Source organism: Cynoglossus semilaevis, chromosome 11 (genome assembly GCF_000523025.1).
Source record: "Cynoglossus semilaevis isolate Cse_v1.0 chromosome 11, Cse_v1.0, whole genome shotgun sequence".
In the NCBI taxonomy this organism is placed as follows: Eukaryota; Metazoa; Chordata; class Actinopteri; order Pleuronectiformes; family Cynoglossidae; genus Cynoglossus; species Cynoglossus semilaevis.
The window spans coordinates 2,040,257-2,058,640 of NC_024317.1; the positions used below are offsets into that span (position 1 = coordinate 2,040,257).

General features: G+C 41.7%; 4 protein-coding genes across 5 annotated transcripts in view; 3 read left to right on the forward strand and 1 right to left on the reverse strand.

The window, feature by feature from the left end:
- Nucleotides 1-6,156, forward strand: part of LOC103385785 (sodium- and chloride-dependent GABA transporter 2-like) — a 7,824-nt gene extending 1,668 nt beyond the window's left edge. The window contains exons 2-13 of the mRNA XM_025060042.1: nucleotides 109-249; nucleotides 513-621; nucleotides 2,074-2,206; nucleotides 2,410-2,544; nucleotides 2,622-2,725; nucleotides 3,047-3,062; nucleotides 4,027-4,206; nucleotides 4,284-4,421; nucleotides 4,521-4,623; nucleotides 5,263-5,363; nucleotides 5,460-5,630; nucleotides 5,711-6,156. Of these exons, the coding sequence (XP_024915810.1) occupies nucleotides 109-249; nucleotides 513-621; nucleotides 2,074-2,206; nucleotides 2,410-2,544; nucleotides 2,622-2,725; nucleotides 3,047-3,062; nucleotides 4,027-4,206; nucleotides 4,284-4,421; nucleotides 4,521-4,623; nucleotides 5,263-5,363; nucleotides 5,460-5,630; nucleotides 5,711-5,767 (1,388 nt within the window). The 3' untranslated portion in view covers nucleotides 5,768-6,156. The remainder of the gene's footprint in view (nucleotides 1-108; nucleotides 250-512; nucleotides 622-2,073; nucleotides 2,207-2,409; nucleotides 2,545-2,621; nucleotides 2,726-3,046; nucleotides 3,063-4,026; nucleotides 4,207-4,283; nucleotides 4,422-4,520; nucleotides 4,624-5,262; nucleotides 5,364-5,459; nucleotides 5,631-5,710) is intronic.
- A 231-nt stretch (nucleotides 6,157-6,387) lies between these two features.
- ppil1 (peptidylprolyl isomerase (cyclophilin)-like 1) lies at nucleotides 6,388-7,896 on the reverse strand. Its single transcript, XM_008319738.3, has 4 exons — nucleotides 7,696-7,896; nucleotides 7,453-7,607; nucleotides 7,048-7,116; nucleotides 6,388-6,661 (listed from the first exon to the last, which is right to left on the reverse strand). The coding sequence occupies exons 1-4, from the start codon at nucleotides 7,755-7,757 to the stop codon at nucleotides 6,441-6,443; spliced, it is 507 nt and encodes a 168-aa protein (XP_008317960.1). The 5' UTR covers nucleotides 7,758-7,896; the 3' UTR covers nucleotides 6,388-6,440.
- On the forward strand, nucleotides 7,873-12,757 carry eno1b (enolase 1b, (alpha)). 2 transcript variants are annotated; one of them, XM_008319737.3, is made up of 12 exons: nucleotides 7,873-8,005; nucleotides 8,598-8,709; nucleotides 8,943-9,038; nucleotides 9,219-9,277; nucleotides 9,461-9,530; nucleotides 9,655-9,788; nucleotides 9,884-10,106; nucleotides 10,342-10,539; nucleotides 10,904-11,105; nucleotides 11,308-11,416; nucleotides 11,497-11,555; nucleotides 11,714-12,757. In XM_008319737.3, the coding sequence occupies exons 2-12, from the start codon at nucleotides 8,625-8,627 to the stop codon at nucleotides 11,772-11,774; spliced, it is 1,296 nt and encodes a 431-aa protein (XP_008317959.1). In that variant the 5' UTR covers nucleotides 7,873-8,005; nucleotides 8,598-8,624; the 3' UTR covers nucleotides 11,775-12,757. The 2 variants fall into 2 exon arrangements, with proteins under 2 accessions (XP_008317959.1, XP_008317958.2); XM_008319736.3 differs by having other exon boundaries at nucleotides 7,967-8,425.
- rereb (arginine-glutamic acid dipeptide (RE) repeats b) overlaps nucleotides 12,757-18,384 on the forward strand; it is a 13,506-nt gene continuing 7,878 nt past the window's right edge. The window contains exons 1-12 of the mRNA XM_017036478.2: nucleotides 12,757-12,931; nucleotides 14,763-14,811; nucleotides 14,924-15,066; nucleotides 15,157-15,256; nucleotides 15,537-15,635; nucleotides 15,782-15,862; nucleotides 15,950-16,103; nucleotides 16,175-16,261; nucleotides 16,385-16,581; nucleotides 16,715-16,870; nucleotides 17,305-17,406; nucleotides 17,544-18,374. Of these exons, the coding sequence (XP_016891967.1) occupies nucleotides 12,906-12,931; nucleotides 14,763-14,811; nucleotides 14,924-15,066; nucleotides 15,157-15,256; nucleotides 15,537-15,635; nucleotides 15,782-15,862; nucleotides 15,950-16,103; nucleotides 16,175-16,261; nucleotides 16,385-16,581; nucleotides 16,715-16,870; nucleotides 17,305-17,406; nucleotides 17,544-18,374 (2,025 nt within the window). The 5' untranslated portion in view covers nucleotides 12,757-12,905. The remainder of the gene's footprint in view (nucleotides 12,932-14,762; nucleotides 14,812-14,923; nucleotides 15,067-15,156; nucleotides 15,257-15,536; nucleotides 15,636-15,781; nucleotides 15,863-15,949; nucleotides 16,104-16,174; nucleotides 16,262-16,384; nucleotides 16,582-16,714; nucleotides 16,871-17,304; nucleotides 17,407-17,543; nucleotides 18,375-18,384) is intronic.

Sequence of the window (18,384 nt, forward strand, 5' to 3'; positions counted from 1 at the left end):
TCTTCCCCCTATGTTTAGAAGAAAAGGCGGGTTTGCCCCCCCCCCCCCGCCGCGAGACCACGGACGAACAGGGAGTTCACAGTTCCCGCCGTTTGTCTTTGTCTGCAGGAATAGGCTACGCTAGCCAAATGATCATTTTCTACGGAAGCATCAGCTACATCGTGATCCTGGCCTGGGCTTTCCTGTATTTATTTTCTTCCTTCTCTGAAGATCTGCCCTGGGCCAACTGCAACAACGCGTGGAACACAGGTATCACTGCAGCTATTTGAGGGTTCGATGCCACCGTGATTAAACCCGAGCCGTCCCCTGCTTCATGTCTGTCAGGGGTTTATTTTTAGCTGCTGCGAGCTAACGTAAGGAGCACACGTATGTTGTCATGTGCAGAACGTTCTAGTTCAAACTCTTCACCCTGTGTCTGTGTCTTGGACATACGGTAACAATGTGACGTAAATGTAAGGTTTTCATTTCAAACTGTGTTCCGTAATATTTTAATTTGAAACTTTCATTTTCAGATGCTTGTTTTGTGTTGAACAACTTTAATGCGAGTGCTAACGGGACGTCAGTGAATGCATCATCATCATCATCACTGTCATCATCATCATCAGTTTTAGAGTTTTGGCAGTAAGTGACTCTGTTTGGGGGGTGAGGTTTGTACCAACTTTAATTATTGTTGATGATGATAAACACCAGGGGGCGTGGTTTGGTCAACAGCACTTTTTTCCATTCATTTTCACCACCCAGGTCCTGTTATTGTTGACTAGTATTAACCTAGTTAACCTATTAACCTAATACTGCATGTTGTGGGCCTGCTGCTGAGCTAACTCCACACAGAAAGACCAGGGATCGAACCACTGTAGGGCAAGAGCACAAACCACTCCTCCACCGTGCGGTTCTTGTCAAGGACAACACATTCACCAAACTTGTTTCATTTCCTTCTTTTATTCAATCAAATTGTTGACGTTTGATTGTTTTGAACATTAGACACACTCCTCCACCGTGCGGTTCTTGTCAATGACAACACATTCACCAAACTTGTTTCATTTCCTTCTTTTATTCAATCAAATTGTTGACGTTTGACTGTTTTGAACATTAGACATGAAGACAGTGAGGACAGTGAGGACAGTGAGGACATGCTGATTCACCGTCCACACTCACATGTGGTTCTACAGTGGGTTCCCTTCAGGTTCCCCACTGTTCAGTGGCAGGTTCAGACCCAAACACTCACTCAGTCTTTATGGTGTAGTGTGGTATTATATACCTCCACTCACTTGTTCCACTCACTCTTGTCAGAGTGTGGACTTCAAACGCCTCGTGATGCGTCTGATCCTCGATAAATCCCTCAGATAAATCGCCTGTGTCTCCCTGGACTCCGGGGTTCCTGCTCTGCTCACCTGTCCGGTTGAAGCCAACCTGACTGATCCTTCTCCTCTGACCTCCTCGGCCTTTTCTCATTTCATCCTCTCACTGCTTCCCAACGACTTCTTCTTTGTTTCTGATTTCATTATCGTCACGTCGCTTTCATCTTCTTTCTTTAAGTCCTTAAGAGTCCTATAAACCAAAAGAAAGGGAGGTGTGGCGTGGGTTAGCTTTGGGTCAGAACTCAGTGCCGAGGTAGAATATATATAAATATATATAAAAATATATATTTATATTTATTTATATAAATATATATAAAAATATATAACTACATATATAAATATATGTATATATTTATATATGTATATATTTAAATATATAAAAATATATAACTAAATATATAAATATATACATATTTATATATATATATAAAATATATAACTACATATATAAATATATGTATATATTTATATATGTATATATTTAAATATATAAAAATATATAACTAAATATATAAATATATATCTCCTCTTAGGAGAACCCCCCCGATTCCCACAGTCCATTTATATGTTTTTACATGTATCATATAATATATATATATATATGTTGATCTAGTTATGACCAGTGTGACTGTCAGTATATACAGTATATATAGTGGTAAATCATGTTGTCTTAAACCCCACTTCACATGCTCTAACCAAACACTGCCTCCTGCAGGCGGCGGGTGTTAAATATATCCAGTGGGATTGAAGAGGTGGGGTCCGTGCAGTGGGAGCTCTCCCTGTGCCTTCTTCTGGCCTGGATCATCTGCTACTTCTGTGTGTGGAAGGGTGTGAGGTCCACGGGGAAGGTACAGCTGTTTCAGATTTAAATCCAATTTATAACGTTGAGTCAGTTGACCTTTCTGACCTTCCGTCCCTGCTGCTTCCTTCTTCTTCTTCTTCTTCTTCTTCTTCTTCTTCTTCTTCTTCTTCTTCTTCTTCTTCTTCTTCTTCTTCTTCTTCTTCTTCTTCTTCTTCTTCTTCTTCTTCTTCTTCTTCTTCTTCGACCCAGGCGACCTACTTCACAGCTACGTTTCCTTTCCTCATGTTGGCCGTGCTGTTTGTCAGAGGGATGACGCTCCCCGGTGCCATGCACGGCATCAAGTACTACCTGTGGCCTAACCCTGCCAGACTGGCCGACCCGCAGGTAACTACTGGGAACAAACAGTATGTTCCATGTTTGTGTCGACGGGTGAAAAGTAAAAACATGACTCTCCCTGGCAGGTCTGGATGGATGCTGGGACACAGATATTTTATTCATACGCTATATGTCTGGGCTGTCTGACCACACTGGGGAGCTACAACCCCTACCACAACAACTGCTACAGGTAGGACGTTCCAACACGCATTCAAATGATTTAAATCTAGGTTTAATTACATCATGTTTATATAGCTACCATTTATTAGTACATATTCCTATTTTTTATACTCGTATTTCTTCATTTTTACCATTAAAAAAACCTCATATTAACCATGTAAATACTGCAGTGGTGTCAAACATATGGTCCGCGGGCCAAAACTAGGCCCACTAGTAGGTTCAATCTGGCCTGCTTGATACATTTTGAAAGTAGAAAAAAAAGCACAAACGCTTCATCTTCATGGTGTTTTGTAAAATGACATTTTCATTAATGTTCAGTGACCATTATCAGTGTGGACTCTGACTCAGTGTGGACTCTGACTCAGTGTGGACTCTGACTCAGTGTGGACTCTGACTCAGTGTGGACTCTGACTCAGTGTGGACTCTGACTCAGTGTGGACTCTGACTCAGTGTGGACTCTGACTCAGTGTGGACTCTGACTCAGTGTGGACTCTGACTCAGTGTGGACTCTGACTCAGTGTGGACTCTGACTCAGTGTGGACTCTGACTCAGTGTGGACTCTGACTCAGTGTGGACTCTGACTCAGTGTGGACTCTGACTCAGTGTGGACTCTGACTCAGTGTGGACTCTGACTCAGTGTGGACTCTGACTCAGTGTGGACTCTGACTCAGTGTGGACTCTGACTCAGTGTGGACTCTGACTCAGTGTGGACTCTGACTCAGTGTGGACTCTGACTCAGTGTGGACTCTGACTCAGTGTGGACTCTGACTCAGTGTGGACTCTGACTCAGTGTGGACTCTGACTCAGTGTGGACTCTGACTCAGTGTGGACTCTGACTCAGTGTGGACTCTGACTCAGTGTGGACTCTGACTCAGTGTGGACTCTGACTCAGTGTGGACTCTGACTCAGTGTTATTTTATTTTATTTTATTTTATTTTATTTTATTTTATTTTATTTTATTTTATTTTATTTTATTTTATTTTATTTTATTTTATTTTATTTTATTTTATTTTATTTTATTTTATTTTATTTTATTTTATTATTTAAAAATTTCAAAGAATAATGATTATAATTAATTATAATATAAATAAATTATTTTTTGCTCAGAACTCGCATACCCTATATATACATTTAAATAATAATAATAATAATAATAATAATATATACCTATATAAACTAAAGTAAAATATATATATATATAAACATATATGATTATTGACAGTGTAAATCTATTAACTAAATATTTAGTTTCACCCAAAATATTTAGATTTAACATTTTGATTTAGACCTAGCGTTTAGGTTTAGGGTTAGCATAAAAAAGAAAACAAAAACCTGAATGAAATAAGTTGGTGTGGTCATTACTGGTCTCTCCGCTCAGGTCCTGGCCTGGTCTTCATCGTGTATCCACAGGCGGTGACTCTGCTGCCGTGGCCTCAGGTTTGGTCCGTGTGTTTCTTCACCATGATCATCTTGTTGGGAATAGACGGTCAGGTCAGTGTCGGCCGTTCTTGTTTCACAGCAGCCAGGAGTGCGTCCATGAACTAACTGTCCTCTCTGCCTCGCCACAGTTTGTTGGACTTGAAAGTCTGATGACCTCCATAACGGACATGTTCCCTGATCAGATCCAGAGAGGATATCGCAGAGAGATCCTCCTGATGCTCCTCTGTGCCTTTTGCTACCTGATGGGCCTTTCACTGGTGTCACAGGTGAGTTGGTCAAACGGGTGGATGGATGGATGGATGGATGGAAGTGAAAAATAAAATAATGATCCCAACTTACGGTTCACCTTTTTTTTTTTACTTCAGGCCGGGGCCTACATTCTGCAGATCTTTGACCACTACGTCTGCAGTGGTCCCACCCTCCTCCTGATGGCGATCATCCAGTCTGTGATTATTGGATGGATCTATGGTAGGAGAGACCGTTAGTCTCAGACACGGAGACACAAAGTGTAGACTTCAAATTAACTTTTCCCCCAGTTCACAGTTTGTCCTAAAAGCTGGTCCTATCAGGACCAGTGACGTGAATTCCACTGATTATCTCTTTATTATGGCAGCTCTCAGTCAAGGTCAAGGTCAAGGTTCTGAGGGATTATATTTTCTACATCACATGGATGGCTGGGGGAGCATGTGTTGCTTTTTTTTTTTTTTTTTTACTTTTTCAATCCATTATACAGTAAAACAATGTAGTTATTTTAAATGAATTAATAATAATTATAATTAAATATTTTAACTGTTTATATTTACCGGACTATAAGTCACACTTTTCTTCAACCTTTGGCTCAGTTTGCGACTTATATATTAAAATATATAATTTCACATTTTCACCACGACAGCCACTAGAGGGCACTGGTGCGACGTGTACGCTGAAGTGACTTATAGTCTGCAGAATACAGTACTTCCTCCTTTTTTGTAATGTCTGTTTTTTTAAAATATTTTTTGAAGATGCTGATGCGCTAATTGTCCAGCAGATGGCCTCATTACGTTCTATCATCACAATTCTTTACCTGTAAATGCATTCAGTAGGGACGGTGTGATGTTTGTGTCTCAGGTGCTGAACGCTTCTCCAGTAACATTAAGGACATGATTGGATACAAACCTCTGTCCCTGATCAAGTACTGCTGGCTCTACACCACTCCTCTGGTTTGCAGTGTAAGAGTTTTCATCAGTAACATCAACATTTTTCCTTCAGTTCCACCCAGTGTCACTAATTCCTGTCTTGGATTTTTTTTTACTTTATTTTCTCAGGGCACGCTCATATTTCTGATCCTTAAATTCAGCCCCCTGAGGTTCAACAACACCTACATTTACCCCTGGTGGGCTTATTATGTCGGCTGGTTTTTGGCGTCGTCCTCGCTAATTATGATTCCACTCACTATGATCTGCAAACTGGCCAATGGCAAAGGGACCCTGTGGCAGGTGGGTGGATAATTTTGGACGCTTCTGCGACCTGTGCTGCCGTACGTGATGGTTTTACTGATTTATCGTGTTTTCTTCAGCGCCTGAAGACAAGCTCACGACCAGCAGACGACCTTCCGATGGTGGTCAAACGATAACTCGGTGCGAAACTCTCAGATCACAGCATTGAAGACAAATATATAAATGTAATACGAAGTGTTTGTTTATGTTTTCTTATCTTTATCTTTTGTTGATTACAAATCATTTACAGTGTTACTTACTTATTTAGACCTTCTTATTTTTTATCTGCTAATCATTTAATATTGTTTGATCAGTATATTAACAAAATAGTTTTTCCATTAATTTTTTTTGTATCATAAATGTGATAATGTGTTCTCAAGGGTACAAGAGCCAGAGGACTTTATGTGGAGACTCTTTCTCTGAATGTTTTTTTGTGTGTGTTTTTCCAACATGGAAATCATTTGCTTCAGGAACCTCTGCAGTACTTATAAAGTATGACGGCAGCTGTTTTGTAAGCTTAAAAATGTGTAGGGTTTTATATTTTTATATGCATGTAGTTTACAGACACTAAAATGTAGTGACTATAAATTAAAAAAAAGTATTACCTAGATGTACCCTTTTTATTACTAACAATTTGTAGACACTGTTTGTCACCTATTATTACAATTGTTGAGGAAACTTTGAGGTTTACTTTATTTAGGTGACTATTTCCTTATAGATTACTAGTGAAATTCTGTGAAATAAAAATGGCAACAAATTTTTTTTACAAATTACAAAAAAACATTTATTTTTTGGAACAATGTAAAAAATTTAACTTGGCACATCTGCTCTGATTATTTTGATATCATCGACTGGACGGTCTTGACTGTTTGTCTCCACCATCCCAATCCGGTTCACCACTCCCATTCCCTGACAAACTCGTCCAAAAATACTGTGTTTTCCATCCAGCCACTGCGTGGGACCAAGAGTGAGGAAGAACTGACTCCCGTTGGTGTCTGGTCCTGCGTTGGCCATGGCCAGAATACCAGCACCTAACAAAGAAAAAGGAACGTATTTGTTTAATTCACTTCACGGACAGAAACAGTACGTCTGCAAATGTACAAACGTTTCAATATTAATATTATTGATTTTTGTCAAAGTAATACTACTGGTGGTAGAGTACCACGATCAATTCAGTAAATCTTGTAAGCAGTTGAAACACGTAAACTTCATCAGTCTTGAGGCTCAGATAATCTAGACTAAACCTCATTAATAAGAAAAAAAAATGATGTTGTTAAATTAATATTTCTTTAAATTTCTGTATGGCATTTTGATGATACCCAGCATCCTGGTTGTTGCTCCATTATTATTATTGCAATGTTCTCTGCAGCATCAACATAATAATATCATTATGAGAGCATCATTTAACTTGTATTACCTGTAAACTTCAGTTCTGGGTGGAGTTCATCTTCAAAGTTTTTACCAAAGATAGAGGCACCCCCTCGACCTGTCACAAAAAGAACATCAACATTGAATTAAAATATAATCCCATCTTTAATTACCAATTTTCAAGAAATGGCTGCACAGTCATGCAGGACGTGAATCATAACATGGTTATAAAACAGATTTGTGCGCTGAACAACATTAATATCACCGGCTACTTTTTTTTTCCTGGTGTACATATGTAAACCACTTCCTGGAGTTACAGGAAGGAGACCACAGGAGCAGAGGGGAAAGGGAAGTGGAAGGTTCTTAGATAAATATTTATTTCCATATTATCTCCAGAAACTTTTTGTTTTCAGGCGCTAAACTGTGTCTAAAGAAGGATGATGCCTGGACCCACCTGTTCCTGTCGGGTCTCCTCCCTGCACCATGAAGTCTTTGATTATCCTGTGGAACCTGGTGTCGTTGTAGTACCCTCTACGGGCCAGTTCTGCGAAGTTCGTGCAGGTCTTTGGAGCGTGTTGCCAGTACAATTCCACCACTACCGTCCCCATCCTGTAACCCACAGACCTTCAAACTATCAGCACTACAGGAAGAGCAGCATGAAGCTAACTTAGCCGTCAGACTTTCTATACAAACTTACGTTGTTTCCAGAGCAACCTTTGGCGGCTGCCACGTTTCTGACGGTATCCCTGACAACATCATATCTTGCGTTTCTTTTAGTTTTCTCTTAACCACAACGTTTGGGAAGTAAAATAAAAATGTATCGCCGTTTTAAACCATTCATTCAGACCGTTCACAACACATGAAGGCGCTTCTTCGTTTAAAAGAAAAGAGCGGTGACCAAACAACGCAAACGACGCGCCACTGCCACCTACAGCTCTGGTGGGCTACTTACAACAATAACAAAAGAACGTCGGGGGATTTAATACAAACAAATACATTGAATTCAGGTTTGTAAACGCGCATACGATACAGTTAAAATGTATTTATTTATTGTAATGCTCACAGTGGGGATATAATTGAATAAAAAATACAGAGAGAGAGAAACATTTAAAGCCCAAAAAGAAAGCCATCTGCACAGAGCAAAACCTTGAGCAGTGACCTTTTTGCTGTGAGGCAACAGTTCGGACAAGGACTCCAAAGGGCCAAACAGTTTTGGTATTTCTTTAATCAAACCTTGTTGCCCACGGGGAAACTGAAAGCGTTGTGTTCTATCTAACACTTAAAGCTTTTTCCTTTTTAAAAACGGCCATGTGATCAATCAGATGAGGAGGAAATAAGGGATCTAATCCAATTAGGACTCTAGTATGCATGTCAGTACTTCTAAGCTTGGTCAGGATAAGTCAGTAAGCCTCAACATCGGAAGAACGGTGGGTAAGAGAGAGGAACAGGAGAAAGAAATTGACTTTTTGTTCCTATAAACATCATGAACTGGGCATGAAGAGGGCTGATCTGTAGTTTGAGGGTAACTTTAGGTTACGCAGTAATATTAGAGAGGAGAGAAAGAAGCTTTAAAAAATAATCTTTACTTTGTATTTGCAGTATTCTTCATCTTCGAGGCCCAGCACCATGTCTATTCTCAAAATACATGCCAGAGAAATCTTTGATTCTCGTGGAAATCCCACAGTAGAGGTGGACCTTTACACTGAACGAGGTATGTCTGCCAGAGGCTTTAGGCTATTAAGTACATGAAACGTTTGGGTGTAAAGTTTGAAATACCTTGCTGCTAACCTTTGTCTATCAACTTGCTTTTTGGCCCATTGTGTAAAATCTTGGGCCAGGAAAATTAGGTTCTTTGGCTAATGTTTGGAAAGTTTTTTTATTTTACTACATTTTACAGTTACTTTTTTTGTCATGTTATTGTAATGTATGTCCATTTCCTGTCAGGCTTGTTTAGGGCAGCTGTACCAAGTGGAGCGTCTACAGGGATCTACGAGGCGTTGGAACTCCGGGACAATGACAAGTCTCGCTATCTTGGAAAAGGTTTGCATATTTTTAGGTTTTATATTTCTTACTATTAAGGGAAAGCAGTTTCATTTTATTATAACTAAAACTTACAAAAAAATGTTAATGTGTCTGTTTAGTTATTTTTTAATAAATAACTCAAAGTAACTGTGCAGATTAAATGTTATTAATCAATTAATCATAATCTGTCTTTTACAGGAGTCTTGCAGGCTGTTCAAAATATAAATTCAATCCTTGCACCTGCACTTGTTGGCCAAGTAAGAAATAGTCACAATAATGTTTTTTTTACAAAGTTTATGGATTATTTTAAATTATTTTTTACAGTTCAGGGTAAGAAATAGTCACAATAATGTTTTTTACAAAGGTTATGGATTATTTTATATTATTTTAAAGGTTCAGAATACAATATTTGAGCTCAAAAATGTTTGTATTTTTCTCAGGGTTTTTCTGTGGTTGAGCAGGAGAGTATTGACCAGATGATGATTGACTTGGACGGCACAGAGAACAAATGTAGGAAATCTGTATCTACTTCATTTATAAACTCTGATGACTGTTACCGCCATCTACAGGAATGTGTTTACATTACATCAAATGGCTGCGATTGGTGACTTGAATTTTTCTTTAATTCCAAAAGCCAAATTTGGAGCAAACGCCCTCCTGGGAGTTTCTCTAGCTGTTTGCAAGGCCGGTGCAGCAGAGAACGGAGTCCCCCTGTATCGCCACATCGCTGACCTTGCAGGAAACCCTGAGGTCGTTTTGCCTGTACCGGTGAGGAGCTTCTTTTCCCTCTTATTATCTGGATAATGTGATTTCATTTAATATTAATTAATGATTAAAGTTTTCTTTCCAACTCGTTCTACCAGGCCTTTAATGTCATCAACGGCGGCTCTCATGCAGGAAACAAACTTGCCATGCAGGAGTTCATGATCCTGCCTGTTGGTGCCAGCTCCTTCAAAGAGGCCATGCGAATCGGGGCTGAGGTGTACCACAATTTGAAAAACGTCATCAAGAAAAAATATGGACAGGATGCCACCAATGTGGGCGATGAAGGTGGTTTCGCTCCAAACATCTTGGAGAACGGAGAGGGTAATCATTAAAGTATATTTCTGTCAATGCAGTGAAACAGTGTCCATTATGGTCAAGAACGATGCTGTAATTGGACATTCAGCACCAGTGACAGGATCATTAGTAAATATCTTATATCCCAAACTTAAGAGCATGTAGCCTTCTTAACTTTACGTAAAGTTGTGTTGACTTTTGTTCCACACAAATCTGTATTAGGAAAGTTGGATTCAGACATGTTTTCACGTTCAACCCGCAGCTCTTGAGTTACTGAAGGAGGCCATTGGCAAAGCCGGGTACACAGACCAGGTTGTGATTGGAATGGATGTGGCAGCGTCCGAATTCTACCGGGAGGGAAAATACGATCTGGACTTCAAGTCTCCCGACGATCCAAGTCGTTACATCACTCCTGATGAACTGGCTGATCTCTACAGGAGCTTTGTTAAGGATTATCCAGGTAACCTGCTGATGTTTTCTCTACTCTGTCGTTACAAAGTAAACGCACGGCAGGCCTGAATATTTCTTTATCAACATCAGCACCGACAGCATCGACAGGTGTGTACATGAGCCCCAGACTCAACTATATAAAACATCTTGTAGACTTTCTCCTGTTAATATCAGAGTCTGAATGACCTTTGACCTGTTGTTTTGAAACATGGACAGATTATCTTTGAATGAAAAAAGTAAAGGGATATGACTGGATTCTTTTGGAATGAAGTAAATTAGTAAAATGAAAGTACATTTTTTTCTCTGTCCCACTGCAGCCCAGTACAAAATGACCTACTAACCGGCAGCATTTTCATCCTTTTTCTTCCTCCCAGTGGTTTCCATAGAGGATCCCTTCGACCAGGATGACTGGACGGCCTGGACAAACTTCACAGGAAGCACAGACATCCAGGTGGTTGGCGATGATCTGACTGTGACCAACCCCAATCGTATTAGCAAGGCTGTGGATGTGAAAGCCTGCAACTGTCTGCTGCTGAAAGTCAACCAGATCGGCACCGTGACCGAGTCCATCAGAGCGTAAGGCCACGTTTCAGGCACTCAGAAATGTGTGACCATGAGAGCGTTCAAGACCATAGAGCTTTATTCGCAATGTCAGTGCAACTGTAGGCCAGTGCTAGCTTATGTGCAAACAATTTGCCACTTTGATCACATGACAATACTGTACCTCAAACATGGAGGACAACTGGTGGTCTTGAGAAAAGGTTTGTTTCGTTCACAGCTGTAAGATGGCGCAGGAGAGCGGTTGGGGTGTGATGGTTAGCCATCGCTCTGGGGAGACTGAGGATACTTTCATTGCAGATTTGGTGGTTGGTTTGTGCACTGGACAGGTGGGTGGTCATTTGGAGGTTGTGTAACTTAAATCGACATAATCTTTGATTTGAATCATTGCACATAATCATCATTTCAGATCAAGACCGGGGCACCCTGTCGCTCTGAGCGTCTGGCCAAATACAACCAGATTCTCAGGTAAGTGGTTATTGTAAGTCTTATGTAAAATACACTCTTAAAAAATATGTATTAATTATTTTACTTATGTATTACTTTTTTATATGGGTATTTGTAAGTAAACTACATTGAATCAAACTGGAATTAAAATAATGAATATAATTGTTTTTTTCTTGTAGAATTGAAGAGGATTTGGGAGACAAGGCTCAATTTGCGGGGAAAAACTTCAGAAGGCCATAGATTAATTTCTTAGTGGATAAAACCTATTTTAAATTGAATGTGACATTCAAATCTACAACAATAGACTAACACAGATCCACATTTACATGCTATTGATGTTAAAATAACTCACTGTGGAATTGTGACACGGTTTTAACGGCTTTGAACTAGATCTTATAGCACTTTTAAGTGTTTATTTACCAGATTAAAAATGTAACTGTGCATTTTTTCTTTCTTTGATAGTGAGTGTACACTTTAAAATATCTTCAGCAAATTGTTTTCACTTTGGACAAGATTTCCAGACCTGTACAAACTCTTTATGAAGGAAAATTGGTACTGTGTTTAAAAAATACTTTTTAAAAAACACACAAATATTTACTTCTTGCTGTAAACAGTACTGGGTCTTTGTATTGTGCTTTGTATTTTATCAGGTTACCATACAGTTTACATATAAAAGAGTAACAATAACGGTGTGTTATGATGTACAAGTCAAACAAAAACAACAACGATAACAACACCAGTTGCTTATAAATAATGTATTTTTTTATTTCTGGGATCTACTGTCTTCAATACTATTGTATTCGCTCTACGACAAACACTAAACTATCATTGACGGTTTTAATGGTGTGTTCTCCTCCGTCTACGTTGCTGAGAGAAAAATCCGATAATAAAAGTTTATTTTAAGTGACAGACTGTGGTTGACGGTTTTCTTGTGGTTTCCTGCAGCACAGCGGTGTCGAGCTAAATAAACACCCGAGCGTCGGCAGAGACACAGAGTGGATCTAATCATGTGTCTTACATAATGAACCACGGCGGCGGAGTCGTTCCTTCATGGACGCCCAAACAGCAGCACCAGTTGTGGTAGCTGCTCTCAGCTGCTGCTGCTGCTGATCCGCGGCACATGCTCAGTACTGTAGCAGCCAGCTAACTTTGAAGGCTGTGGCTGCCTGCTGAGGTCATTGCACCGGGGAGAGAGAGAGAGAGAGAGAGAGAGAGAGAGAGAGGGAGAGAGAGAAAAAAAACACTACACAGACTCGCTCCACTACACCGCCTCCATTTTGAATAGCCATGTAATAGGGGATTCGCATAGTTTGTGTGTATCGCCTACTGCGCTGCGTAGTGTCAACAAGCCACAGTCGGAGAGCCGTCGACATGGACGACCTGTTCAGTCCGCGCAGGTAACTCGATGTATTCACCATCCACGTTGGTTTTTACGACTTATCCATGTGCTATTTGTGTCTTTTTTCGTGTTTTTGTGTCGTCACGTCGAGAGGCATGCTTGGGAATATAGTCCCGAGTGTCGGTAGACACGAAGTTGGAGTCTGGCTATTTAGCTTAGCTAAATATTATCGTAACGTAACAGCTTCCCCAAACGGTTTACGACTAATCCGAGGAAACGGTTTTGTGATTGTTTTTTTGTTGTTGTTTTTTTCACTTCACTTATATTCCTGCAGCCTCGTCGAATAAATAATAAATGCGATTAACCGTATGCATCGTTAAATGTATATATATATGTGTGTGTCGTTTATCCCCGTGTGTGTCAACGCTGTGGATATGCTAACGTCGGTATTTAATGTTGTTTGCGTGTATCGGCTGTAAGAACGCAAACAGTCGGTATTTGCCTGATGTTGAGCGAGGGAATTAGCAGCTCTTGAATGATTGATTGACACTCTTTGGTAGTGTCAAGAGTCGGATTTCATTCATGTAATATAAGGAAACATCACAGGTGACAGCTGAGATTGGTTCACACCGAAGGAGGGGCGGGTTGTTCCGCTGCTTCATACACTGTATTTACTGGGTGTAGACAGTGGATTATGTGGGGATTTCCTGTCACGATTACCCCTGCTGTGGTAATAGCGAATGCTGTTGTTATAAAAATGTTGGTAAACGTATGCGTTAACGGGAGCTGAAGCGTTTAACCTCCGCCGTCAGGTCTGTGGTTGTAGCGGGCCACAGTTGGTACATGCTGCTGTTCTGATCTGCAGTGACACTGCCCTCCGTCTGTAGTTTTTTTTTTTTTAATTTGCAAAGATTTAGGTCAGTTCTGAGTGGAAACGTTTACCACTGGAATATAGGCCAAGCTGAAGACGGATGAACGCCTGTGTCAAAATTGACCTTAATGTGGTGTAATGTACTGTGTCAGCGAATGGTAGAGTTTGGACAGAGATGAATACGAATTTACGTTAAGTGTGCAAAAAGATATAAGAATAAAAAATTAATGTAAACGGGTTACAACGAGTTAACGTTGGTTTTTTTCCTCTGCTAAATGTTGTCTCCTGCCTGTTTTTTTCTTCTTCTTTTCCTTCATTTTACCAATTCGTAGGGCAGTGTTTACCAGTTGAAACTAGACCCAGTAGGTGGCAGCAACGAGTCTTACAAATACAGAGTCGCCACTAAAAAGTATTGGGTAGTCAAAGAAAGGGTAAGTTACACTCGGACAAGGAAACTGATTAAGAAATTTGGGAATATCAAAATGAACCGGCAGCAGTGTGTTAGGTAGGTTAGCAAGGTTAGCTTGTGTTTCAGCTACTATTGTGTACATCAGACACTACGCGTGGCTTCTCTTTTTTTAATTGCCCTATAAATCATCTCAACAATCCATCACACGATCTTGCCTGTGGTCTTGCAGCTGCTCATTATTTCAGTTCTGTTGGGCTAGAATTCTCTGGAATGCATTTGTAAAAGAATTCCAAAGTCCTATGCCAAACTCTGCAAGATGTATAATCCAGACGGCATTGACACGGAGACTGATATTTGCTGTGTTGAGTGTAAAATTGGCTGAAGAGGTGGACGACATCTGCTCTGACAACTCCACAGATATTGATTGTGTCTCAGACATATATTTACTCTGTGGCTTCTGACCGAAACCATAACAAAGATTGAAAATAATACCATTTTAAACCCCTCTCGTGCCCAGGGCAAATGAAAACTGAAATCTTTTGAGCATTCACATGTTGAATTTAATTTCTGTGTATATCTTTTTTTTTGTTTTGTTTTTTGTTTTTCCAGGAGCTTGAACAGCACGCAGGGTGAGATAAGGGTGGGGCCAAGTCATCAGGTAAACATCAGGGACTACTTTACTTCTGTGTCGTTCTCATAGTCAAGTTCTCATATAAACACACAGGAAAAGTGTTACAACAGAGGTTCCCATTATCATCCTCTTTTTTCAGGCTAAGCTTCCAGAGCTGCAGCCCCGGCCTGCTCCTGCTCCTGCTCCTGCTTCACAGACACAGACGCAGACGGAGCTCGAGGAGCTCATGTGGACGCCGGGGGTCAATGACTGTGACCTCCTGATGTACCTTAGAGCTGCGAGGTCCGTATCCATCCTGTTACTGTTACTACGTGTTGCTGTTCTTATTCTCTGAAAGCTAAAGCGCTCCTGTCTTTTGCTTGATGTACACAGGAGCATGGCAGCATTCGCAGGGATGTGTGATGGTGGATCCACAGAGGATGGGTGTTTAGCAGCCTCCCGTGACGACACCACACTAAACGCTCTCAATATGGTGCGGAAAACGGCCTAATTCAAAATATACATGATTTAAAAGGGGTGTGAGAAAATATCGATATGTCAATACTTTGTGATATTTCGTTTCCCAATACTGTGTCAGTATTATACACCACTTTATACATTTTATTTTTCCTTTATTTCTTCACTAGTGTCTACAAATGTAGATCCCTCTGTCTGCTATAGTATAATATAGTATTGTTGCCCCTGTATTCTGATACATATAGTGTTACCCTATTATTAAACACCAGTTTTGTTTGTTTTTTTCTCAATTGTAGCTCCATGCGAGTCATTATGATGCAGCCAAAGCTCTTCAGCGTTTGGTGAAGAAGCCTTTGCCGAAGCTGATCGAGAAATGCTGGTCCGAGGCTGATGTGGTGAGACTGTTTTTCATCACCGTGTCTGACAGCTCAGGATGTGTTGTTGGAGGAATGCTACATCATTAATAGCTAAAGTACGGTAAGAGTGAATAAGACTGACTTTTCTGAAGCATCTGTCTTTTTTTTTTTAACTGTTCCTACAGAAACATTTCATCAAAGGACTGCGACAATACGGGAAAAATTTCTTTCGCATCCGCAAGGATTTCCTACCCAGCAAAAAGACCGTAATGAAACATTTTTGTGTATATACTACTCTGTAATTCATGGCTGCTCTTACATTTTTGAATTCATATAAATTTCTTAAATTTCAGGGAGAGCTGATCTCTTTCTATTACCACTGGAAGAAAACTCCCGAGGCTGCAGGAACGAGAGCTTATCGACAGCAGCGCAGAGAGCCGTCCTCGCGTAAGGCCAAGACTCGCTCTGCGGCAGTTTCGGTAAACACAACGTCACGTAATTATTCAGGTGAGCACTTTTTAATGTCTTAACATGTAAGGAATTGTGCTGGGATCTCAAAAAAGCCGACTGTGTTGCAGTGGATGCGAGTTCTGCCAGTGAGGACGATCTGGACAGTGAAGACAGTGAACAGGAAATCAAGTCCTGCAGCAACTGTGGTGCAACAAGTGAGTACAAGTCTGTTCTTCACCGGCCCTGCGTCACTGTTTGATGTCGTGCTATTGTTTCACAGGGAAATTCTATCGGCCTTTTTGAGAGACTTGAACCTTCGAACCATTTTCTCCTAACAGGTTCTAAGGATTGGCACCAGGGGGGTAAAGATAATCACCATCTGCTCTGCTCAACTTGTCGCTTACATGAAAAAAGACACGGCTGTCTGCCCCATGCTCCAAAATCCCCAGGCGCTTCATTCATGTTTAAACCTGTGAAGGAGGAAGAAGTGATGAACAGCAAGCATGGCATGAGGACACGGCGGAGCAGAGCACCTGTAAGACCTGCCCTCACAGATCATTGTCCTGAAATCCAGCTGGGATTTTGTTTCATGTATGAAGAAGTCAGTTTATAGGAAACCATAGTCCAGAAATCTAACCCTCAGCTGTTCCTGTGTGTGTTTTTTAAAGCAGCTGTCATCTTTAAGAAGTGGCCACAGGAGGCTCACTGGCTCCCCCACCAGTGAAGAACAGTCCAGTAACCAGCCATCTCCCAGCAGAGTGACCTCCAATTCACTGAGGTCATCATCCACGGACAAGAGTGAATCCACGAAGAGGTCAAGCAAGGTATAAACAATGAGCAGATGTGATCGACAGGCAGATAAAAAAAAAAAAAAGCTGCGCCGTGTTGTGAAATCTGTAGAAAATGTTTGTGAACCTGAAGTCTCTGAAAGGAGTTTGTGAACCGACACCAACATCCGCACATCACGCTGACAAATTACAGTGTGAACAGTTTCATTTGTATTCAGTTTCCTGGGCAGATGTAACATTATAATTATGCTTTCACGCTGACACATTTCTTCCCCCCTCTAGTCTACTTAGTGGTTTTCAGGGGGTTTAGTGTTGCAGCTAAAGTGTGAAGAAAAGGTGTTGAAATGCAAAGTCGAGACTCACAACACGAGCAAACAGAGAGTTTTCTTTGAACAGTGCTCGTACATTCAGTGTTTTATTCTGTTTTTATAATCATTATAATCATCAATATGATCTGTGTTTGTCAACAGAGAATAAAAGAGGAGGTCATGTTACCAAAGACAACCAAACGTGTCCGCGAGAGTCCAGCTCAGGAGCCGGAAAAAGTTACATCCAAGAGGCTGAAGACGCAGGTCAGTAGGAGGAGGTCACGTGACCCTCTGTCGACACCTTTGATCTTCAATCTGGTGCAAGTGCAGGTCTGTCCTTCTTTAGAACCTGCACACGAACAGGGTTTTAAATACGAGTTTGGTCTCTGGTCTGTGTTCAGGATCCACAGGGCTCCCGCTCAGAGGGGGAGGCTGAGGTGGAGGAGGAGAGCTCGTCAGAAAGCCGCAGCGCTCAGGATGACGGCAGCAGTGACACCAAAGATATTGATCAGGACAACCGCAGCTCCTCTCCCAGCATTCCCAGCCCTCAACCGGGCAACGAGAGCGACTCGGACTCATCCGCCCAGCCCGCCGGCGTCCCGCTAGAGCCTGTTGCGCCCTCTGCTGTGTTGGTGGACACACCAGTCCTGCAACCGATCCAGGGACCTCAGGGAGCTGCTGCTGCCGCCCCTGACCCCCCGCCAAGCAGCTCCTCTGCTGATTCCACTCAGAGCACCCCTCCTCCTCCTCCGTCACCAGATTCCCCTCCGTCAGCAGCCGTTCTCCCCGCAGCTCAGGGGCCTCAGACCAGCCGACCGCAACCCGGCTCTCACCCTCTGTCTGGTCCACATCCTCCTCCGTCAGCAGCTGCTCAGGAACCTTCTCCGTTTTCAACATTTCAGACCCCGCCTGCGCTCAGCTCAGCGCCCCCTCTGCAGACGCAGGGCCTTTCACCTCAGGCCCCCCAGCGACCGCTGCCGTTCTTCAGGGAGACACAGCTCCCTCATTCCCCTCTGGGCGGACCACAAATCAAGCCTCCCCCAACGACGCCGATTCCACCGTCACACAAACAGCTTCCCCATCAGTCGGCTTCACCTTTCCCACAGATGCCCTCCAATCTGCCCCCTCCACCTGCCCTAAAGCCCCTCAACTCTCTGCCAAACCAGCACCCGCCCGGCGCCCCTCCCCCACCTCTTCAGCTCATGCCACAGTCTCTGCCGGGGCAGCCGCCGGCCAACCACC

Excerpts from the sequence above, each read along its gene's own strand:
- ppil1 (XM_008319738.3), bottom strand. The coding sequence starts at position 7,757 with ATGATGTTGTCAGGGATACCGTCAGAAACGTGGCAGCCGCCAAAGGTT. Across the intron at positions 7,608-7,695 it reads AAGGTTGCTCTGGAAACAAC|GATGGGGACGGTAGTGGTGG; the intron begins GTAAGTTTGTAT and ends TGTGGGTTACAG. Across the intron at positions 7,117-7,452 it reads AGGAGACCCGACAGGAACAG|GTCGAGGGGGTGCCTCTATC; the intron begins GTGGGTCCAGGC and ends TTTTTGTGACAG.
- eno1b (XM_008319736.3), top strand. The coding sequence starts at position 8,363 with ATGCATGTCAGTACTTCTAAGCTTGGTCAGGATAAGTCAGTAAGCCTC. Across the intron at positions 9,278-9,460 it reads CACCTGCACTTGTTGGCCAA|GGTTTTTCTGTGGTTGAGCA; the intron begins GTAAGAAATAGT and ends TATTTTTCTCAG. Across the intron at positions 9,789-9,883 it reads AGGTCGTTTTGCCTGTACCG|GCCTTTAATGTCATCAACGG; the intron begins GTGAGGAGCTTC and ends TCGTTCTACCAG.